Raw genomic sequence first — 25816 nt, 5'->3', positions numbered from 1 at the left:
GTATTCTAGGTTTTTGCACTATATGTGCATATTTTTAATATGAGAGGAAATCACTACAATAGGAAATTACAATATAATGGTACATGAAAGGATAATGTAATGGCAAATTTTGCGGTGAAATCCATAAAATACACCCAAAAGTGTTCAGTAAGCAAAATCTCCATTGTCCACTGATAGCGACACTATAGTTTTGTCTACTATTTTTTTTTTTATTTAAAGAACAAACAGCCGTTTCTGTCCATTCTTAATGATCTGTTGTACATTCATATTAAAATTCACCCTATTATCAGTGATTGTCCATACGTTTTTGTAGAACTCCAACATCTTTTATTACTGCTGACAGATGAGAAAAAAGCGAACATCAACAATCTCAAACCATATCCTTGGCTTTAGAGATATTTATCTCTAAAAAGGAACAATCGCACCACTAAACAAAATCATCAACAACAGGCCCGTGAATGTCTCCATCTCTTGTGACAGGGTCATCCAAAAATTTTAAGTTGTAAAAGTCCTTGTGTGAATGCTTGCAGACATTTGTATACAACCAGAATAAAAGGAACACAGACAGCAGCCATAGGGTGACCTGTGGATAATGTGAGCTTATCAAAGAAGCCATTCACAAATTCTTTGTGTTCTTCTAATTAAAGTCCAGAAACCAGCCAACAAATTTAAAGTCCAAATGAAAATGATCAATTAGCTTATCAGACTAAATGTGAGGACGAACAATATCAAAATTAGATGAAAAAGTTAATAAATGCAGCAGCAACATGACATGGGGTTTGGAACATTTGCAGTCCCTAGAAATGTACAGTGCATCCGGAAAGTATTCACAGTGCATCACTTTTTCCACATTTTGTTATGTTACAGCCTTATTCCAAAATGGATTAAATTCAATTTTTTCCTCAGAATTCCACACAACACTCCATAATGACAACGTGAAAAACGTTTACTTGAGGTTTTTGCAAATTTATTAAAAATAAAAAAAACTGAGAAATCACATGTACATAAGTATTCACAGCCTTTGCTCAGTACTTTGTCGATGCACCTTTGGCAGCAATTACAGCCTCAAGTCTTTTTGAATATGATGCCACAAGCTTGGCACACCTATCCTTGGCCAGTTTCACCCATTCTTGTTTGCAGCACCTCTCAAGCTCCATCAGGTTGGATGGGAAGCGTTGGTGCACAGCCATTTTAAGATCTCTCCAGAGATGTTCAATCGGATTCAAGTCTGGGCTCTGGCTGGGCCACTCAAGGACATTCACAGAGTTGTCCTGAAGCCACTCCTTTGATATCTTGGCTGTGTGCTTAGGGTCGTTGTCCTGATGAAAGATGAACCGTCGCCCCAGTCTGAGGTCAAGAGCACTCTGGAGCAGGTTTTCATCCAGGATGTCTCTGTACTTTGCTGCAGTCGTCTTTCCCTTTATCCTGACTAATCTCCCAGTCCCTGCCGCTGGAAAACATCTCCACAGCATGATGCTGCCACCACCATGCTTCACTGTAGGGATGGTATTGGCCTGGTGATAAGCGGTGCCTGGTTTCCTCCCAACGTGATGCCTGGCATTCACACCAAATTGTTCAATCTTTGTCTCATCAGACCAGAGAATTTTCTTTCTCATGGTCTGAGAGTCCTTCAGGTGCCTTTTGGCAAACTCCAGGCGGGCTGCCATGTGCCTTTTACTAAGGCCTGATTGGTAGATTGCTGCAGAGATGGTTGTCCTTCTGGAAGGTTCTCCTCTTTCCACAGAGGACCTCTGGAGCACTGACAGAGTGACCATCGGGTTCTTGGTCACCTCCCTGACTAAGGCCCTTCTCCCCTGATCGCTCAGTTTAGATGGCCGGCCAGCTCTAGGAAGAGTCCTGGTGGTTTCAAACTTCTTCCACTTACGGATGGTGGAGGCCACTGTGCTCATTGGGACCTTCAAAGCAGCAGAAATGTTTCTGTAACCTTCCCCAGATTTGTGCCTCGAGACAATCCCGTCTCGGAGGTTTACAGACAATTCCTTTGACTTCATGCTTGGTTTGTGCTCTGACATGAACGGTCAACTGTGGGACCTTATATAGACAGGTGTGTGCCTTTCCAAATCATGTCCAATCAACTGAATTTACCACAGGTGGACTCCAATTAAGCTGCAGAAACATCTCAAGGATGATCAGGGGAAACAGGATGCACCTGAGCTCAATTTTGAGCTTCATGGCAAAGGCTGTGAATACCTATGTACATGTGCTTTCTCAATTTTTTTATTTTTAATAAATTTGCAAAAATCTCAAGTAAACTTTTTCATGTTGTCATTATGGGGTGTTGTGTGTAGAATTCTGAGGAAAAAAATGAATTTAATCCATTTTGGAATAAGGCTGTAACATAACAAAATGTGGAAAAAGTGATGCGCTGTGAATACTTTCCGGATGTACTGTAGCTGTTAAATGCCCTGGCCTCTTTGCCTTGAATGGAGATTGCTGTGGATCTAAATGTTCAGTTTTTCATAAACTTTCATGATATGATATGAGCAGTCAAGGCAAGTCATTAAGTGCTTTTGGATGATGGTAACTGGAATAAATCAAGAGACATTTGGAATAAGTTGTAGAATATTAGAGAGAGCTATTTTATACAGGATGGAAGATATTATTCTTTCTAGACCCAAGTTTCTTTACACTTTAATTTGTTAGAGAGCCTTTGTGACAATGTCTTGATGAAAGAAAGTTTCACTCCTAAGTTAAGTCTTTTTCTCTATAATCTATGAAGTAAAACTGTTCCTCTAACAATAGAAAGAATTCATTACATTTCTGAGCCATCTAATAATATATAGCCAATTCCATTCCAATTTTTGCTTTTATTATGAATGCAAGCTAAACTTTTTTTAATACCATTTCACAAAAGATTGCCTTGTTCTTTCTGTTTTGTACTTCCGTAAAAAGAGATCACAGATTGTTGTTATAATATTTTGTATCTTGTCAAATCTGGCCTGAATTAGAGTATCCTGACAGAAAAAGGTGTAACTGCTAAGTGAATGATGAACCCAGTAGAGATATGACTCTAGATTTATAAGCACCTTTAATATTTCTATAGCTATAGTATGGACAGGCAGATACATGAATCAAGAATAAATCATATTAACAGAAGTCTCTGCAAGAGTGAGCAGTTCTTGTTGCCATGTTGATTTTTCAGAGGGTCTATGAGCTTAGTTCAGGTGCTATGCTTCTACAGGATTGTGACAACTTTTTTTGAGTCCTCTTTTCTATTTAAATTATTTTCCCAATTTCAAGGTTACATTACAATAAATGCACTACAGATCAGTAAAACAAGCATGTCATTTTACATGGATGAGATATTATGATTTTTTTAAAGAAAGGATCTTATCTGCACCTTTTCTTTCAAAGGCTCATGCTGTTAATGTTTCCATGGCAGTTCTAAACGTGTAATATGAATTGCTCAGGTGATGAGATCAGCTGCTGTAGTCATCACGTTTGACACACTCTTTGATTAGAAGCCATGCAATGTGATTATCGGCTTTAAGTAGCGCCACCAATTCCTAAAAGAAAATCATGCGCTCAGCCATTGCTAGGTAATGGTGCACAAATAAAAGTCAGGGCATAAAGATGGAAAATTAAAAGCTGCAAATGTAATATGAGTCCACAAAACAAAAGCTCACAAATACATATATAAATGTTCAAAACTTACTTCTTTCCCCATAAAAAATAATACTAGGCAGTTGACACTAATGCCTCATACAACAGGAGACTGGATTTGAAGCCCAAACCTTGTCACTATCTACGTGAAGAGTGTGTGTTCTCTTATTAGTGGCTTTTTCTCAGGCACTGTCTTTTTAAAGCACACCCCAAAGGTATGTGTGTTAAAGTTAATGAGTAACTTTACATTATCCTGAAATGAATGAATGTTGGCTTGCACAGAGAAGTGTAAAGTGATGGACTGGAGCCACACAAGGGTGGTGGCTGCAGCATATCCACAGCTGTTTGGATAGGCCAAGGGTCTCCACAGGCCTTAATTCAGGCAGAAGCTGGTGACTACAAAATGTTTGCAAACAAAGTGGCAGCCACAACACCTACACTACCATTATGGAAATCACAGAGGCCGGCAGGTTGACTTCAGCTGTGCATTCCACATTTGATCTACTTTGTTTTATTACAAAAGGATATGTGGGGTATAATGTACATGTAAACAATGTAATTTTAACCTTACATTTACAGTATGCTATGATTCTCTTCGAAAAAAGGAAAAAAAAAAGAAAAACATTTCTCAAGGTGGCTCTTTGACTGTTTCTGAGACCATTTTAGAAGAACGTATGAAAATGCTTCTGTTGATTCAGTATTGTGAAAAATGGAAAATGGTGGCTGACCTTCTGGTCCTCCTCAAGTACTCTCTAGGAATTACTCACAATTTTATAAGAAAAATAATGCTGTTTTCAATATCTTTTGATAATGCAGATTCACATCACTGACTGTGGAATAATCAATAAGTTATTTACATTTTTATTAGAAGCAGCTAAAAAAGGCTAATAAATGGTAGATGATATTACAAAAACTGCAGAACAAAAATTAAGGAAGAGTATATTTCCACTACTCCACCATAATCACCTAATGAGACCACATTAGGCACGCTATATACTGTACATTACATTCTATAATCAAAATATATTGTACATTTACATAGACATGACAGATGTACCCCTTGAAAAAGGCATGTACACACTAACTAAAACACCACTAACTCTTCAGTAAAGAATGCATATCACAAAATTCTAAATGCACCTTTGAGTACAAGATTTATGTACAAAGAGAGCAGCTTGAGTATAGAATATGCTTACATCTCCAATTTAAAAAAAATAATTGAACATGTTGGGGTACTAATACAATTTCACTATAACCTGTACAATACTGTACACTCAAATAAAACTTTTAATTTTTACACTAAGTTACAGTACTTATTTGGCATACATTTAGATTAGCTTCATCATTAGAAACTTTTTAATATTTTGATCTGTTTGAATAAATTACTGTAAAAATTAGAAGCCAAACCTTGAGCAAACACTATTTAAAAACATCTTATTATTCCGCCTGAAAAGACAAAACAGCAGCTAAAATGTAACTTTGGACTAGTACACAAAGGCATTTCATTTCACATCTATGTTCACTGTATTTGGAATAGTGACATTTAAAATTGGTCAGAAAGAATTCCTCAGTTAATAACCCGGGCAGATGGTGGTGACAATGCAGGAAGAAGGTAACCTCTTACACTACTACAAATGTAAGACTTCACACTTGTTAACTGACATAATGGTGGCTTAGGATGTTTTGAAAATGTATAGGAAAAGAAAAAATGAAACCCTAAACAAAAACAAATAAACATATGGATACATACAATTTCAGTTTAACTCTCACAGTGTTTTCAATTGCTGACTCAATGCTGTCTAGGTCTAACACCTCCTTTAAGGGACCTAGACATCACATTTTTCACCACAGACCTACTTTATATTGATTGATGATCTTAACCTGTTGTATTGATGGTCCTAATTTTTATATCAGCAGGCATTTAGAATGTTTATATGGGCTGTGTACAAACTTACTACCCTAAATGAAAAGTAAAATATATTAAAGTATATAGTGAGTCATATCTGACTCAAAGGATAGCTGTACAAAAATGTAACATTTGAAAACGTTTTGCTTTTTGTAAAGTTAGGGCACTTTACCAAAGCCCTCCATATTTCTGAGCTAAAATTATTATTTTTCAGGATATTTGTACAGTATACAGTAGGTGATGAATAAAAATGACTGTAAATAAAGACTAAAATCCAGGCAGTGTTTAAAATGTGTAGAAAATTTAACATTTGGATTTTCTTTTTTCTTTTTGCTTATTGTAAAGTTAGCTAACATATTCGTGATCAGCAACTTGGAAATATCATAAAATAACACTCCAAATGTCTGTATTACCAATACCCATTTTTTTTTTTTTTTTTTAAGTTTTATGAAAAGGATTAAATTTGACCACTCATATCCCAACTGAAGGAATTCTACTTTTGGCAGAAAGAGAAGATTAGGATTTAATAAAGCTTTCTCATTTCCATTTAATCTAGTTCAAAATAGTATTTGCCAGAGTCTTAGTAATATGGTTAATTAAAGCTTAGATCCAAATTCATGGTGACGTCTAGATCCATTAGTTCTGGATTCATTTGTAAGGCCTGATGATCAAGGTTTCACTTCTTTTACTGCTGGTAAAAAATACAATTTCCATTTTTCACTTTTTATTTTAAGAACATTAATACACTGAATCACAGAGATCTGAGTCTCATGGTCTTCTGGGCCTGTACATTAAGTAAATTAAATCTGTAATGTAGGAGTTCACCATGTGTTTTGTAATAGTCTGACCTAACAGGGGCATATAGATTGAGAATAACAGCACACTCAGAATTGATCCCTGTGGCACACATGATAATTTTCTCCCTGGTATATAGACTAAAACAGCATAAGTACTACTGGAAAAACACAGCCATTGATTCATGTGATTAATAAAAAAGCTATGATCTAAATGATTTGAAAGTATTTAACTGCTGACAAACTACTTTAGAGTTTTACAAAAAAAAAGGTCTAAAATTGTCCAAAACAGAACAGTCAAGGTTATTTTTCTTCACCAGGAGATTAACTATTGCAGTCTTGAAAGAATCAGGAAAAATGCCAGCATCTAAGTATCACTTAAGAAGGTCTAGTACACTGTAGATGAATATTTCAGAAATTTCATTAAAAAAGTCTGCTGGGTACCGGACCAAGAGTACAAGTGGACAATTTTACTGGAGTAATTATACTACAAAGTTCAGGTAAACATATCACAGTAAAGGAGTTTTGTTCAATGTATTCAGTTCACCAAGATTTGCTTTTGAGTTATGCATTATACATACCTCACTGTACTTCTTTTATTATTTTTGTCTTTAAAAACAGGCTGCAGCTAGTTTACAATGTATCACAAAAACACAGTCTGTGGAATTTCTCATGTCTTTACATCATTATACTTGCTGCTTTTGTTTCTTTAAAATCAATTTTAAAAAGCTCTTAATTTGTTCTGAACAATCTAGCTTCTTTAAGAAAAAAACAACTGGTGACACAGCCTTTCGCTCTTAAGCATCAATAATCTGGTATGGTTTGAAAATAGAGATATAATGGGGTAATAACATGGAACATTAAAAAAAATGTAACATTTTTAATTTGTCCTTTCCTTAATTCTTTTTTTGTGCTGGCTCTAAATGAATTTAATAGGTACTACAGTTTCATACACTCCACCTGTTCTCATTTTTTACTAAGCACTACTTTTCTCTGTTTTCTGTTTGCTGCACTAAATCCACTACTGTACTCTGCAGAAGCTTTTGATGTTGGGAGGTTATGAATAGCTACAAGCGTTAACGAGTGCCTCTACAACAAATCAACCAGGAACGGTGCATCATAAGAATAATGAACAACTTCTTCACATTCATATACTGAAGAATGTCGGGGCTTGGAAGGTAGGTGGTCTTTTGGCTTGGAACCCCTAAAGGTTTATTTCCTTCCGTGTCCCATCAGCTGGAGTTTTTGTTTTCCACTCTTCCCAGGCTATCTGATCTTCACATTTGTTATTAAAGTGCTGTCTGACTTTAGCTATTCTAACTATTAAGAGACATAGAAACTGCCTGTAGATAACAGAAATTTAATTTATGATTAATTCTATTTTGAACTTTTTCCAATTTTTGTTTTAATTTATTTATTTATTTTTATTATTTTATCTCTGTCATAGTAAAATGTTTGTCTTACTTTGTAAAGAACTCTGAAATACATTTTTTGTATGAAAATGCATTAAATAATTAAATGTCACTGTTGTTGTTGTCAGTCAGAAATGTAATGTTAAAATGCATTCACTAGATGTCTCTTCAGGTTTGTCAGCAATTGAAAGCTTTAGTGATATTTTTGTTACTGACTGAGAACGACAGATTTTTAACCATGTGCGGAAATTCTTTTATATGGGTAAAGGGTGAACAACAAACAAGTCTATACTGACATCTGTTATTTTAAAGTAGTTCAAATCTTTTTAATATGGAGAAATCAGAAAAGGTCATTTGTTAATTTGTTGCAAACATAATTGACTATTGTCTTAATTTTGAGACTATTTAAAACAAATGATTACTGTTCTAAAACAAATCAAATGAGTGAGGATCATCATTTTGAACTAGAGAGAACTTTTTTTTTTATTCCTGCTCTTCAGTCACTTCATTAGCTTCAAATTACATTCAAATCCAATTTTAAAACATTCTTTTTGACATATCATATAATATTGTAAATATTTCTTAAAAATTTGCAGCAATTGTCGTGTTTGGCTATTAGGGAGTCTCTCTCATACTCTTTCTTTTCTCAGTGTCCTGCTGTGTCACTTGGCATCATTATCATTTTGATCAGGTTTTCACTCCTGGTATAGAAGCAGACCTTAGATCTTAGGATGTGTCAGCACTACTGATGTTTGAACTTTGTAATGTTTGGTAAGAGTCATCAATGTCTGCCTGCGCTGTGATGCATTGTTCGAGGGGCCAGAAACTGGCATGTTGAAAGGCTGGCCAAGGGCAGGTGGAATCAAAATTGGATGAAAGCTATTTCTTTCTGTTATGTTGATGCGTAGTTTTCATCTTAATATATTTGTATTTTGATTTAATCCTCAATATTTGCATGTATTAAGAACATAATTTATTTTAAATGTATGCAGTGTTTTCTGAGCATAAGTTTAAAGGAAGCAGTCATATAAAATAAAAATAAATAGTTGAATAATCGAGACCTTCAATGTAGCATCTTTGTTAGTTTCTAGAGATTTAGGCCCAGTCCACACTACCATGTTTTCTTTTCAAAATTCAGAGCTTTGACTCAGTTTTTGCCTTATGTTTACACTAGCCCAGAGTTTTCAAGCACCAATACACAAAGACTTTTAAAAATGCTCGGCAGAGTCAGATACTTTGATAAACAAGATTGATCATTTTAATGTGGATGGGCAAAAACCGAGTTTTCAGAAAATGATGTGCTGGTTGTGCTCTAATTGGTTTGTGTTTATTAGGTGACCCTTCCCTGATTGGATTCTGCCGATTACATCCCAGTCCTTGATTGGTTATCCTTCACAGAAGAGAACATTATTCCAATGTAGCAGGTGCAGAAGAGTTGCTTTCCATGGTGCTTGTATACATTTAATTGTGTAAGCAAAAGGTACTGTAAATAATTTACCAGTGTCTGGCAGTGTTACTATTATCGTGAAAAATTCAGAGCTCCATGAAAATAAGATTGTAAATAACTCCGTTGACAGCCTCTTAATAATAATAATTCTTTACATTTATTTACTCACTACTCAAAGTGCTTCCATTCGGGGAGGACCCAGGATGACAGCCCATGGTCTCCTTACTGCAAGGCAGCAGTGCCACCACTGTACCACTGTATCAATCTTTATTACTTAAACTTAATCTGCTCAGTAAAGAGGAGGAGCGCATATGGCAACAAAATTAATAACAAGGCACTTAATGGAGTGGATGGGTGTAGGATGCAGGGGAGCTTACAATATTACAGGATAGACAAAGACACAAAAGCACACTGTACTAAAGCAAATATATAGACACATGCTGGTATTCATGCATGTATTCACTTATACTGAGTTAGTTTTACAAATGTTGTTTGGTACAAGATGCACTCCAATTACTGTGTACTGCTTCTCACGAATACCCATAGGGCTAATCACTTCTTTACCCACTTTTTTTTTTTTTTTTTTTAACATAAGAAATTTGACAAACAAAAGGAGACCATTCAGTCCATCAAGCACATTTGTTTAGCTAATAGCTAAGCTGCCCCAGTATCTCATCCAGATTTTTCCTAAAGGTTGTCAAAGTTGCTTCAACTACATGGCTCAGTAGTTTGTTCCAGAGTCCCACAACTCTTTGTGTAAAGAAGGGCTTCCTGGCTTCATTTTTAAATGCACCTCCACTTAATTTCTAATGATGTCCTTGTGTATGTGATTCACCCTTAGGCTGAAAGAATGTTGGTTTTTCTTAAAGTATTGCTTTAACATTTGTGGTGTTTTGATTTAATGACAATATGACTGTCACCAGTTCTGAAGACTGTTACTTACAACTATAATCAGCACATTAACATGGCAAGAGGGCAATTCACTGCAGTTCCTTTAACAATTTCCATCTGTTTCTGTGCTATCAGAGGCCTGTGAGCATGCCGATTGCCTTGAAAGCGTATAAATCACAAAGAAATCTGATTTTTCACTGACTCTGAATTTTTCACTACACAGTCCCTTTAAGCATTTTTCACCATTTGTGTTTTCAGACGTTTCGGTATTGACATGGATACTTTTGTAAACAATGCAAAAACTACAGTGTGGATGCAGCCTTATTGGTGAAATGCAGGAGCTTTTCATTCCTACTTGCCAATCAAGAAATAATGGCTCTTAAATGTATATTGAAACTAATAACTGATGAGTAGTAACTAAAACATTAATATAGGACAGACAGGCAAATCTTGTCAGAAGACATCTCTGAGACTGTGAATACACTTCAGACTAGAACTGACAAAGTTGACTTCTATACAATTTTGAATATGCCATGCATGAAGTTCAGGTGAGACTGAGGACCTGAAAGGCTAAAAATGTGACTTTAATCTTTATGTAACATAGAATGTATACAGATTTATGGAGCACTGGATGAACTGTGGTTTAATGATTCAAATACTAGAGAGTAATATTAACAACTATGTAATAAAAATAAAATTTCAGATGATTAAACAAAATAATGATGAAATTACCATTCAGCAGAAATAATGCAAGCTTTGAATGAGAAGTTGTAAAGTTGCTACGTTACAAGCCTACTTTATTACTGGTTCTTGCGCTTAACCTATAGTCCATAGTTTTAATCAGGTATTTTTTAAAGTTTCCTTAACATTTAGACAAACAACAGGATTAAAAATAGTAAGTTATTTAATTGGATTAGAAAATACAAAAATAATAAGGTAAGTGACAATGCATGTTTCCACAAGTACTTTAGTTAAATGCATGTAATTTAAAAGCCAAAGGACTTTTTCATCAATTTAACAGATTCAATGAAAATTAATTGTAATTTAATAAATTTACCACATGCATGCAATTAACATTAGAAAGCACATTAAATTCTTCATTTACATCATCAGTTATGACATGCATTATTCAATGTGTTGCCTGGGAAATTATATTGGTTGTTCCAGGGTCTTCCAGGTGGCTATCCTACATACACATAATACCTAAGTAAATATTCCCTAATTAAGGATAATGTGGTTTTAATCCTAATTAAGGACAACATAATTTTGAAAAGAAGCTGACAAACTACAAGGTGGCATTGCTAAATATATCATACTTAATAAAATATAATATTCTTAAATGTAATAAAATATCTCCTCAAAACAAGCATTCCATTAATGTTTCAAAAATTTCTGTAGAAATGGAAGGCAGACCTTTTGGTAAGAAATACATGTCAATTACAAGAGAGCGTAACTGAAAATGATATCAGTTCATTCACCAATAAAAATCTTTAAAGTCTTGCATATTATGAATATTCAATAATGCAAAGTCTAATTTACATAACAAAGGAAGAGTGGGCCTTGATTCTGTCTGAGGGCCACTTTTGTTTTGAGACAGAATTTTTTATTAGTCTGATTATTTTAAATCCAAGGCAGAATAATCTCTACTGCTTTGCAGGATAAGAAATTCAACCTCACCCCAACATTCACTGACTATGGTCTGTTTTATTTGGGTGCTGATTTGAGAGGAAAGAAGGAAATAAAGATTAAATTCTGCTTAAAGCTGGGCTTATTTTATTGTATGTTCTCCCTTTACTTAACTCTCCCATGCAAGTACGGTGAATATCAAACGCCTTCCGGAAAACTACCACAGATGCAAACACACCTCGGATTATACTGTACTGACAAGCATGTGTTTGTTTTTAATGAAACGCTTTAGGAATTAAAGGCAAAGACGACCCCATCCAATATAAAATACTAAATCCAAACTGTATGTGCTACTTCATGGATTTATTTACATGGCCTTTCACCTAATCTAATGTGAATTTTAGATACAAAGGGAGATAAAGAGGGCCTTAATACGTCATCAGCTTTACTACAAAAACTTTACAAACAAAATTCACCTACTCTGGTAAACTAAGTGGACACTGATCCCATGGGTATTAAGCCCTGTCAGAAACTATTTAATTTGATTAAGGGAATTATATAAAGTATGTCTCCCAGCATTAGTGTATGAAAGCTGTAAGAGGAAATGTTATAGGTATAGGATATAATGGGACAAACAAGTTAAAGCATCAAGCTATCAATGCATCAAATAAAAGTTAATATTATTCTACTTTACTCCTCTAGGACACATACTCAGGAAAGCAGAAGGGACTCTCAATTTTTAAATTCAGCCTAGAAAAAAAATATTGCAAAATATTTTCATATAAAAACTGAATTCACAATATTTTAATGTTCAAAAATGTATGCAACATTTTAGATTTGTTTAACAATGCTTTTGTTAAACACCACAGTTTTCTCTTGCAACCCCAATGACTTACTGTAAATAAGGATCCGGTGCTAAAAACTGTGACTGCATGAGTGTCTTTGTCCAGCTTCAGTGACAGCTCCCACCTGTTCTGCTCTTTGTGAGATGTGGAGACTCTAGAAAAATACACAAACATTACACATTTAAATAAATAAACATGCCACATTTAAAGTTCACAGACTATGAATAAAATGTAGTCAAGCCAGATATGTAATGCTTTGAAAAACTGAAATTATATATATATTTAAGCAAATATCTTCTGAACATACAAAAAAATAGCTTGCTATGCTGCATTGAGTCCTGGACCAACACTTAAGCATATATAAACAGTGAATATTTTAAGAGTGAACCTTTGTCAGACATTTCACCTTTCTCAAGGTTACCAAAAAATTGTTTTAATATTTCTACATTTTGGTTTATTAAAATATAATACCTGCAGTAATAAGCAAAAAAAAAAAAAATCACAAAAGATTAAACTGCTTAAAATGTATTGGCAAATTCATAACTAAACTTTGGAGAAAGATAATATACTGAAAGAAAAAAAAATACAGAAGCAACTACAAAAATTGAATTAAAAATGTATTCAAAAATATAGGCTTAGAAATACCAATAAATAACATACCTGAACATAGTTAATACTTCCAACTTTTTCATGACAAGGATAAAACATATCATTCTGATAGTTTGTGAAATGTGGATAATGCATAACTAATAATGCTGTATTAAAAATGCATTTTATGATAGTTACAGCTATGTTGTATATGTATACATGACCAAATTACTAATTTAGTATGTACAATGGCCTTGTTAATGGATCCCATTGTGACCAATATGATCTACCCTACTGTCTAATACCAAACTTTGGCAATCAGCCTAAACAAGCTATTGAAAAATGGCTATGAGCCAAAGACCAATCAGTCACTACAGAGAGCAGCCAGACACTAGTATCAGGGCCCTTCTATCTCTGGGACAAGAGAGACAATATTGGAATATGATCAAAAAGAGCCTGGTGAATAGAGACATGTCAACTTCAAACAAACACCAATCATGAATCTGAAAAGCATGAAAGATAAAGCCACAATATACCTAATCTTTTAATGTTTATAAGGCAGCCATAATCGTATATGTAGTGCTGACACGGATGCATTACACATACACACGCACAAATAGACTGCAGCATTTGAAAAAAAAATTTAAAAAATGATATTTTGGGGCAACCCAAATAAAATTGTCTACAAGAAAAGCTTAGATTCCTCAGGTCTATTCCCAGTGGACTTAAAGTTTGGACTTGGGCATTCCCATTTATTTATGCTTACCATAAACCTTAATTTAACTTAGAACTGCAGTCCTTTTAAACTTTAATAAATAAAATCTATGGAATAAAAACATTTCGCCTACTTATAGTTCTCTGTTGTTACACATTAATAGAAGAATTAAATTTCAGAGTCATATTATGAGTGCAATTGTAAAAATTTCAACATCAAAACAAATGAATGAAAATTACACTTATTAAATAAGATACAATAATATGAAAATAAAGCAATTTTATGGAATGCCATTATAAATGGAATAAATTAAGTAGCAATTATTAAATACTTGAATGAATAGGTATAGCAATATATGTATATTAACAATTCAAGGGTAAGAGAAATGGAGGAATAGGCTTGGCAGTCAGTGTTAAGCTGGTGGTAGGTGACCCTTAGAAAGATCATTAGTTTCTTCAGTGGCTAGGCCCACTACTGTCTTCATTAGCCATTCCTGTCTGCCACACAAGTATTTTGTGGCTGCATGCGCTACTGGATGTTTTGTCCCTATGCCTGTGTATACACCCCTCCAGCCTCGCCTCACTCCACTCACCCAGAATCAGAAGCAACTAGTCTGCCACAATATCCCTGTTTTCCGTGAGCCGATCCTAGGCCATGGTAAATATCAGAGGCTCACTGGTGGCCCCACTCCTAGGCCAATGGGCTTTAGCAGCATAGACATGTGGTCAAAAAAACTCCTAAAAACTGTGCGTCTATGCTTCCCCACCAAACCTCACATGAAGGAACTTTCATGGCTGGCTTCTCCATGTAGCCCTACACCCTTTGACAATGCTTGGCCACCTGAGAAACTGGATTATTTCAGGTTCAGACCCAAGGGCTACAAAATAAATGTCATTACATTATGAAAAGAAGTTATTTAATTATTATGAAATACAATGTGATCATTTTAATTTAGTTATCTTTCATTGAATTATTGCAGATTGTAAATCAAAACAGATTAATGTTTAAAGACTGTTAATTTTAATAATGGTACTTTTCCCAACAGCACATTTTTGAATGGTCATTATAATACATATAACATTTATTTTTGATTGTCTCTTTTTGTCACTTGTCAATTAAGACCAACAGGCTGAATATACTCCTATTGACTAATCTTTTGCTGTAAGTTACTGTTGCCTTATTGTAGATGGTACGTACCAAAGATCTTTCGGCACTACTTTTCTCACATTCAAAGAGGCAGTAAAGAGTTGTGGTAGTTAGTTTTGCCAACAAAATATATGGAGATAATTTAACATACTGCAATTGTACTAAACAATGGTCCCAATTATTATATGACTAGCAAAATACCCGCGCTTCGCAGGGGAGAAGTAGTGTGTTAAAGAAGTTATGAAAAAGAAAAGGAAACATTTTAAAAATAACGTAACATGTTTGTCAATGTAATTGTCGAAGGCTTATTTTAGTATTGAGAGTGAATTTGATGATTGTAAAGAGTTTAATTTATGATTGTAAATGTAGTGTATGAGAAATGCACATTTTTAGGAAGTAAGGATCTCTTTGTAAACGATGTTTGCAGTTCTACCCTCGGGCTGTAAAATGACCAAGCTGTCTGCTGAGCTTACTCTTGAGCATGCAACGTACAGTTCGCCATGTGAGAAGCAATCTTGTGTCAAGTCAATGCCGACCTTTTTTAGAGTCTGGCCCTGTGACTTATTTATTGTCATAGTGAAGCAGACCGTTACTGGAAATTGGAGGCGTTTGAACTGGAATCAGCATGGGTGAGGTTTAGAGGTAGCCTGAAAGAAGAATGAGGAGTCCTTCCACCCTTGAAGCGGTGGAGTAAAGAAGAAGGGAGTAGTGAGCATGACAAACAGCTGAGGAAAATAAGGAAGCGAGTGAGGAGGCACATGAGCGTGGGATGTTGTTGATGTATATAGGCAGGGAGCCAAACACGTGGTAGTTGCGCGGACAGCGATCATGTGGAAAAAGTTAGGGGGACCGGGGGTGGCCCTTGTGCGTCTCTGCCATGAAATAAATAGTCTGTTAACGGAAATAAGGAATGAAACCGCCAAAAGGAGAGGTCAGTTTCAAAAGCTCCTTACGGCATAATGGTGAGAACCGCCAAAAAGAAGACGTTATTTTCGAAAGTTCGTTACGGGGAATGGCACGAAATTAAACATACTTAAAGTTTGTAAGTACAGTGTAAAGGATAAGCATGGGAAATGTGGCCTTCCTACGTATATTGGAAGTCGCAGAAATAGTGAGGAGGAGTTTCCCCTATCTATATATACAGTTTAGGGGGTACACCCATTTCCTCACCTTGGGTGTTGCAATAGGACATGAAACATACATAACTTTTGTAAGTACACTGCAAGGAATGAGCACGCAAAATTTCAGCTTCCCACCTATATGGAAAGTGGGAGAATTAGTGATGAGTCAGTGAAGGCTTTGCCTTTTATATTTATAGACTAGCAAAATACCCACGCTTCGTAGTGGCGAAGTACTGCTTTAAAATTTTTGTAAAGGAGTGAGAAAGACTTTACCACCGTTACTGCACAAACCAGGAGACTTGCACTTCCACCTACTGTATGAGCTTGACAATACTCACAGTCAACATCCATGGATCCCATGTGTACTGTTTTGTCAGATTCATAATGTATGTTTGGGTCATACGCAAATCCACAATCAGCTTTTTTCAGCCAAACCTGTTGTTTTTGTATGAGCTGCTTTTCATTATTGGGATCGTACCTAGAAACAGAAGCTCTATTAACTTGTGGATTTGCCTGTGAATATTTAGCGGCAGCATGTCTATGAACTTGTGGATTTGCCTGCAAGTATTTAGCGACGGCGTGTCTATTAACTTGTGGATTTTTCTGCGAGTATTTGGCGGCAGCGTCATGAAGTTGTTTCCATCTAGCTGCAGCAGAAAATGTACCATGACGTCTGACATGCCTCCTTTTTACTGTTTTCTCACAGCTTGGATAGCTGCTGTCATAATCGGTTTGAGTTTCATGGTTTGTTTCAATTACGTTAGTATTTTCAGGACTTGTTGTGTTGAAGTGACATTCGGCATCTGTCAAGCGTTGTAAGCATACAACTGGTTTCATCGATAACTTCGCATCCAGCTTTTGAGAGTTTAAACATTCATTAACATTAAAATGTCCACTACTCAAATTGTCACCTGTGAATCTAAGATGTTTAAGAGGCATTGGCGGTTGTCCAAAGGTGTAAAATATTTGGCCATTTCGGTACACTTGAAAGCAACAACTGAACAATTCAGCGGCAGCCATCAACTCACATGCAGAACCATAGGTGAAGGGCTTAAGCATTTCACTCTTATAGTGCTCCTGTGTAGTATAATTATCTCCTGTACCGTTATCAGTCCATACCTTGAACCTGTCCCAGTCATTCAATACATATGACACAATGTTCCTCCGGATATCAAGAGTGAGCCTGATATGGCCGTGCAATATGTAACACAGAGAATGGAAAAGGCAGTCGCCATCTCCGGGCATGGAAACCACTCGGTAAGTGACAGTTCTTTGATCGATGGTGATCACCTCGATAGACATGTTAATGGGGGTACGGTTGGAACGATAAAGGAAATGGGTACCTGAACAATGCAAACTAAGTCTAAAATACCTACACAATAACTATAATCGTAATAAACGAACAATAAAACAGCAGAGAAGCCGTGGATTAACTCTTTCGAGGCGGGTGTCGACTTACATATATTAGTGTCTTCCTGCTACACGGATGCACTCAGCACTTCGATCAACTGGGGACCGATCAGCTGATGTTGCTACATCTCTTTCGTTTTTGATCTCCAGATCACTTGCCTCAAATTTGGAGTGCAATAAGTCACAGTCCGATTCAGCAATAATACGGAAAATGTTTTCTACAGAGTATTTTGCTTTGCGCATTCGCTTTGCTCTCTCACCAGATCCGCCTTTAGCTCCGTGCCTGCATGAAGACAACTCAGGTGGCCGGCAGCTGCTCTGCTGTGTGTTCCTGCCAGCTGCCTGAAAAAATATTCAGCCCTCAAAGAGTTAAATAAAAAGGCTGCAGTTATCAGCAGGGAGACGTGAATACCGTGGCGAAGCAAGGAAGGGAATGAAGAGATCAGAGCGATGAACGGCCTTATATAGGCAGGCAGCCAACTACGTGGGAGGCGTGGGGATGGGGGACCCAACGAGCTGCAGGCTATGGATGTATATATGTACGTAAGCAGGATTCAGTTAGCGTTGGGAACCCGCGTAGCAAATTTCTTGAAGATGGGTCCATAAGTAACAAAGACCATTGGAAAGTTCAATATGGCGGCCGACAGTGGCGTCATACCACCGAAATAAGTACGTACATTGGTTTCAGTTAGCTCAGGGAAGCCGCCTACCAAATTTCGTGAAAATGGGACTATAAATAAAAAAGTTTAACATGGCGAAAATTGTCGACCATTATGACTATTACGCATAGAATTTCGAAATGAAACCTGCTAAACTTTTGTAAGTAAGCTGTAAGAAATGAGCCCGCCAAATTTCAGCCTTCTACCTACATGGGAAGTTGGAGAATTAGTGATGATTGAGTCAGTGAGGGCTTTGCCTTTTATTTATTTATTTATTTTATTTTATTTATTAATTTTATTGTAATCATTCCATACAAATAGATCAATTTATAACAAAAAAAAACTGAAGACAAATCAAACCCCACCCCTGGGAAGGAGAGCTTAGCCAAAGGAGAATTGCTTAGGGCTTTTTAATAAGGCAACAATAAACAAAAGAAAGGAAGAAATATATATAGGTAAATAAAAAATGGAGAAGGGAATTAAATGCGGTAATAGTTATTTCTCTTATTCTAAAATAATACTGATTAGATCCTGCCAGGTTTTAAAAAAGTTCTGTACAGATCCTCTAACTGAGAATTTGATTTTTTCCAATTTCAAATAATATAAAACATCGGTTTCCCACTGACTTATCAGATGAGAGTTAGGATTCTTCCAAGTGTAGTGAATGCAATCAGTGTTTGCTTGTCCTTCTCCACTTCAAGTCCATCTGGAAGAACACCGAACACAGCTGTTAATGGGTTAGGAGGGATTGTGACCCAAAGGTTGTCTGAAAGGCACTTAAAAATTTTGGTCCAAAATGATGTTAGTTTGGTGCAGGCCCAAAACATGTGACCCAGAGAGGCAGGAGCTTGGTTGCAGCGTTCGCAGGTTGGATCTTGCCCTGGAAAAATTTTGGACAGTTTTAAGCGAGACAGATGAGCTTGATATATAATTTTTAGTTGAATAATTCTATGCTTTGCACATATGGAGCTCGAGTGAATTCTCTGCTTTGCTACCTTCCACTCCTTTTCTGATATATTGATTAAGAGATCTTCTTCCCAATGTCCTCTTGGGTCTTTGAAAGGTAGGGACTCTAATAAGATTTTATATAATGCGGAAATGGTGTCTAATTCCTCGAAGTTGAGCAGTATTTTTTCCAGCATGGTGGAGGGTACGAGGTGAGGAAAATCCAGGCTTTGCCTTTTATTAGTATAGATTATAAAATGTACTTTACAATACTAATGACCCAGTTACACTTTGAAGTCTGGGGCATTCCCAATCCTTAATATGTAGTAATTAATGCTGCCAGTATCTCTGATTGCCCCTTCTCACCGCCGCACTCTATCTTTATCTTACGTTCCATTATCCATCAAGATCAACCCCTCAACTCCTGCACAAGGCTGATAGATATTCTCTCTAAGAATGTCTTCACATCTCTCCTTGAATGTTGTCAAGGCTCATGGAATGCTAGGGCTTGTCCAAAAGATCACCGTCACTTAAGCTCTAGTCCCTCCTATTTGGGCAGCAGTCTGTTGGCCACATTATGATGCTATTTTTAAGACGAACTGAACACATATTGAGAATGCTTGGACAGGTAAGTACCCTACAAAATATTTTGTTAATTAGAAGTTCTCACTGTGTCTGCACAGAAGCCTTGAACATTCAATATTAATATGTGCCTATGATTTCTTCACTATCACCTTCTGTGAGGACATAGTGCTCGAATAAGTTTCAATTGCTACTGACTTCTTCATCAGTGTCAACATTTTGAAGAGCACTTATACATCTGAGCATTTCTAATATATTGTTAATTTGTCTCAAAATAGAATCATGTAATGGCACACTTAATGATAATGTGCAGTGAATACACTTGACTTGAGCTTTCATAGTTTTCATACTCTTTCTCTGTATGTTTAGCATTTGTTTGCTCAGAGGTTGATGTGCTTGCTGCTTGCCGAGCAGCTCTTCTTTTCACCACCCTAGCAGCCCACTTCTTCTCTTATTTTGTAGGCATCTTTTTGTGTTAAATCTGATTAAGTCAGTGTTTGTGTTGCAATTACTTAGCAAGTTTTCTTTAATTTTTCATTTAAGCTGGCACTTAAGTCTTCAATCTGCCTCAAGAATGATTTAAGATATGAAGAGGTAGGGGAAGTTACGGCGAAGGTGGTAGGGATGAGAACGGTGCCCGTACGCATGCATTGTGCGGCCGCCCTGCTGGCCGCTGCAGAGAGTTGATTCTACAATAAAATAAAATAAAAATAAAAACAGGAATAACCTTGGACGTCAAACATCACCCAGAAAGCAGATAGTAGACATCACATAGTATATGTGTACCAAAGTTCAGGTCAATAGGTCAAATGGTTTGCGAGCTACAGGTGATTTAAAATCCTTAAATGTAATGCAAAGTACATTAATGAAGCAAAATAAAATGATGACATTGTATTTTATAATAATTTAGCTTATTTTTAAGTATACTTTTTTTCACAATTTATTGACTGATTTTTATACATTACTGTACTTTTTCATGTTATTATCTCATAATTACCATTTTATTTATTTATTCCATTCAACATGGATTGAAATTATATCTAATTCGGAATAAGGCTTCTTGTCAATGGTAAGAAAACAGTAATTTATTTTCAAATAAAAATTGTAGGTAAATATTTCAAGATAACACAACACAAAGCCATAAAGTGTGACATGCTTATTATGTTTTGTTATTGACAACACAAGACATAACTGGTGTCGATTATATTAAAAAAAAAAAAACAAAACAAACTAATACTTCTGTTCATTATATGAAGATACATCCTCAGATGTGTTCTTCTGAACTTTTTATGGCCCAGTAGACAACTCTGAAGAACACTATTATGCTTAAACTCTAATAATTCAACTTGTAATTTTCCGATGACTGATACTTTCTCTTAATATATTGCATAATATGAACACACAACTCTGTAACGCTTAAACCAAATAATACAAACATGGTTTCTGAGTTCTAAACCAAGAATTCAACTTATACTGAAATACTGCATTGTAAATATAGATTTTCTTCACACAAACTAGGTTAAGCAGCATGATGGCAGAAACCGAATGTCACAACTTTAAATTTAGAATTCACAGATTCACACTATAGCACAAACTTCAAGTGTAAAAGTGAGATAAGGAAGGCACCTTGAAAAACCATTTACTTGTTTCATTCAAGATTAGCTAAATATATGAATGCATGCATAAATGTGTTTTTTTCTTATGTAAATACAAAAATATTTATATATTTCTCCCAGATGTTCCAGAATTATATTGGGACTGACTGTAAACAAGGGAAAACAAAAAGTACTGGCCCCCCATAGTTTCAATTGCGGAAACTTCTTGAAAGGTAGATATATTTTAACCATGACTGAAGAACAGCTGGCTTTATCCAGTTTTTTTGTTTGTTTGTTGCACAGACAAGGATGCCTAACTCTAATCCCTGTGCGAGACTTACTTGTGTCAGAATGATCATAAGAAGGTTCACCAGTGACGGACAGAGAGAGAAAGAGAAGGATGACTTAGGAGGAAACGAATAATGTTCTTCTTGAGTGTGTGATGCATTACAACCATTAAACCCATTTGTTTAGCTAATAGTTAAAGCTGTCCCAATATCTCATCCAGATACATCTTGAAGGTTTCCAAGGTTTCTGCTTCAAACAAATAGCTCATTAGGTTTTTTTTTCCAGATTCCTACAACTTTTTGTGTAAAGAAGTGCTTCCTGGCTTCAGATCTAAATGCACTTTCCCTTAATCTTAACTGATGTCCTTGAGTACACATAAGAAAATTGTAAGATGTGAAAGCATTCAAGGAGCAGGCAGGGATACCCAACCCTTTAAAAAAAAAAAAGCAAGACACAAGCTATAGAATTGTGGCAGGAGAGCAGAATAACTCCTGTATGTAGGATATACTGTACAGTCCAATGGAGCTTAATGGAGCAATTGTTTCCCCTTAATGACTCAAATCCAAGGGCATTTTATAAACAAACAGGAACATTTTTCAAGATATGCTTTTCCTCCCATGAGAATAATGAAAGTGACTTATTTAGACTCATTTATAGCAGAAAAAAAGAAAATTAGGCAGTATATAAATTCATTTTCCTTTCTTTTTTATTACAAATATTTATCACAGCATATGGAAAACATTTTCTAAATTAAGCAGGGTATAGACTTTATTTCTTTTCTTTTTTATTTAAACATAAGCAATATATTGATATAATTAAAAAACAAAAATGTTTCATCTAAGTCAGTGGTACTTTATTTGCTGTAAATTGAAAACAAAATTACTAAAAGCCAAAGATACAGTGGATTACTTGCAGCTAACGGTCACTTATTAGTGTAATTCTGCAGTATAATCATTACATTTAATTTACTAAAGTGCTTATTTGAAAACTGTTAAAAATTATAATCCAAGGTTGCTGACTTTCAGCCAATGATCCATCACAGCCCGTTGGCCATGAAGATAAGTATACCTTGAGGCAGCCAGAGAGTAGCTGAACAGCTGCATGTCAGTTGGCAAGACAGAATTTAAATATTGCAGTGGCCAGAAATGGGCACTCCAAGCTTACACCAAGGCACACTTAAGAGAGTGACTAGATTAGGTTACATGTACTTTATTAATCCCCAAAGGGAAATTCAAATTCATACTGCAGCAAAGCCAAAAACATAAAATACACAGATATTGACTCCAGTAAATTGAACTTTGCACTATTTTCAATGTATCTACTCTTCTAAAAATTGCACACATTTTGTGTAGTGACTGATAAAGGCGAGACTAGAGAGGGATCGAGCCGGAAAGAGGCGGAAGTCACAACAAGTGAACATGAGCACAGCAGAAGAAACCATACTGAAGTAAAAGTTGTTACTGTATTATAGGGTAATCAAACATAGATCCTAGAGCAGCTGTGCGCAACCTGCGGCCGTACGGCCGCATGCGGCCGTGGGCAAGGACTTTGGCGGCCGTGGACGTGTATATTAAAGTGTACGTAATGGCGGCCGTGCAGGTGTAGGGTCTCTGGACTCCAGCGAGTAAGGGGTCTCAACGCCGCGGAATCTTTGTCGGCCGGGTCGGTATGGTGACGGCGAAAGCCGATTTGGACTCTGGGGTCTCTGGACTCCTGCAAGTGTAGAATCTCAAACACCGCAGAACCTTCCTTAGCCGGGTCGGTATGTTGACCAAAATGTTGCCCTTTATATATTCATCGAGGCCTAGGGACTCTCGAGCTTACTCCGCATTTCCTGGGAGAAATGGGGTGAGATGGTGCAGCGTGGATAAACAAATGGAAGTAGCATTCGATGTAGCACTGCCATCTCCTATAGCTAGCTCTTGAATCCCCACGCCTCGGACGTGCTAATGAGTTGACCTAAGGGTCAAGAAGACACGTGCAGAAATGGTACACAGACTTAGTGTGGAAATCTGCAAATTTCTCAGGCTTAGATTGCAGCCGACACTCCAACATCAATATATAAAATATAATTTTTTTGAAAATATTTCAAATCGATGCAGTAATTGCCCCATAACTGCTTTAAAAATTTTGCATACTCAAGAGAATATGCTTACTTGAATATTAAGTTCGGTTGAAATGGGCTGACACCCAGGAGTACATTTGAAGTCACGTGACTAGCGGCTAGCCAATATGGAACTGAGAAGGAAATGGGAGTGTACGCCTGTACGGCCTTGTGGCTAAGTCCATACACTGCCTATCGCCATTAGCAAACGGTCATCATACGATTCGCGTTCTACGTATAAGTCGATAGTTAGTCTTAATCATTAATTTCTATTTAAATATATTCTAATTTTGCCCAATAATGTCTCTGAAAAGGAAAAGAACATTGGCAGAAGAGAAGAGGAACTTCAATTCCAAATGGGAGCTGGAGTTCTTCATGATGGAGTCAGCAACACATTCTATGATGTGTTTAATCTGCGGTGAAGTTGTGAAGACTGTAAAAAGAGATAATGCAAAGCAGCATTTTCGCCATCACGCGTCACACACATCTGCAAATTTGCAAGGCGAGTCTAGGAAGATCTGTGTAGAGAATTTGAAGAGGCGTTTCCTACAGCAAACATCGGTCATGTCTACTTTCGTAAAGTCTACGAATAATCGAAGTGAAGCATCCTACAGAGTGGCATATCGTCTTGGTGTTGCAGGGAAGCCTTATTCAGATGGGGAACTCGTTAAAGGGTGCATCATGGACGTTGTTAAGTGTATTCATCCTGGTAAAGAAGCTGACTACTCGTCGATCCCTCTCTCGCGTGATACTGTGCAACGCCGACAATTTGATATTGCCCAGCAGTTAAAGCTTTCTATGCTGGCCAAGGTGAATGAGGAGGAAAGTTTGTTTGCACTGGCTGTCGACGAATCAAAGGACATAAAGGACTCGGCGCAGCTTTTAATCTTCGTTCGCTCTCTGTCTCCAACTTTTGAGTTGTGTGAGGATCTTCTCTCCATGGAGACGCTTACTACTCATACTCGTGGAGAAGACATATTTCTTGCAGTGAAGAAAGCCTGCATTCAATCCAGCGTTGATCTGAAAAATCTCCATGGAATCTGCACAGATGGCGCGCCTGCCATGACCGGTAAGCAACAAGGCCTTGTGGCAAGAATGTCAGATTACTTGTCCAAGGAGCATGGTAATAAACAACTCACCAACCTTCACTGCATCATCCATCAGGAAGCACTCTGTTCAAGATCTGTTGTTTTAGATAATATTCTGAAGGAAGTGAATCGTGTTATCTCGTTTATTCGAGCAAATGCTCTTAACCACCGGCAATTTCTAGAAATTCTACACACGAGTGAATCGTTTGCCGAGGAAATTCCTTATCACACCGACGTTCGTTGGTTGTCTCAGGGAGAAACTTCTCGCCGTGTTCTGCTGTTGCGCAAGGAAATAGTGGAATTTTATTCGATGAAAAACAAGGACTGCCCCTTGCTAAACAATGACTTTCTAACATCTCTGGCGTTTCTGGTTGACTTACTAACGCATGTTAACTATCTCAATCAAAACCTGCAAGGCAAAGCAACAACAGTTTGCCTCATGCACAGAAAAATAAAAGACTTCTGTGACAAATGTCGTCTCCTGAAAAGCCATCTGCAGCAGGGTAATTTCTACCACTTTCCACAACTGACGGCTCTGATTGACAGCAAAGAAGTAAAGCCTGACCAAATTCCTACCGTCCGTTTTTCGGGCACTTTAGACGGGCTGTTGCAGGAATTCGCTAACCGTTTTCAAGATTTCGAAAAGATTTCAGCAACAATAAGACTTGTTGCTTCTCCTCATCTGGTGGAGACAGAGAGTGCACCGTTACATCTACAAATGGAGCTAGTAGAGTTGAAGAACAATGAGCAGCTTTTGAAAAAGTTTACGGAAGAAAGCGACCTGCTGGATACGTGGAAATCAGCAGTAGAATACCCACAACTACGAGAACTGGCCAGGAACATTCTCGTTCTTTTCGGAAGCACTTATTTGTGCGAAGCAGCGTTTTCCAGAATGAAATATCTGAAAAACAAGTACCGAACCCGATTGGTAGACAGCAATCTAGAGTCTGGAATACGGCTAATGGTCTCCAGCGAGTCCCCTGACTTTGCAAGTCTGTCTGCAAACATGCAAGAGCAAGGAAGCCATTAA

The 25816-nt window shown here is 36.7% G+C and overlaps 1 protein-coding gene across 1 annotated transcript in view; it reads right to left on the bottom strand.

Moving 5' to 3' along the window:
* pcca (propionyl-CoA carboxylase subunit alpha) overlaps nt 1-25816 on the bottom strand; it is a 705208-nt gene that overhangs the window by 190420 nt on the left and 488972 nt on the right. The window contains exon 19 of the mRNA XM_028799956.2: nt 12597-12699. Within this exon, the coding sequence (XP_028655789.1) occupies nt 12597-12699 (103 nt within the window). The remainder of the gene's footprint in view (nt 1-12596; nt 12700-25816) is intronic.

Source organism: Erpetoichthys calabaricus, chromosome 4 (genome assembly GCF_900747795.2).
Source record: "Erpetoichthys calabaricus chromosome 4, fErpCal1.3, whole genome shotgun sequence".
Lineage (NCBI taxonomy): Eukaryota > Metazoa > Chordata > Cladistia > Polypteriformes > Polypteridae > Erpetoichthys > Erpetoichthys calabaricus.
The sequence above is the reverse complement of the archived record's forward strand: the minus strand, read 5'-3'. Positions and strand labels throughout refer to the sequence as shown.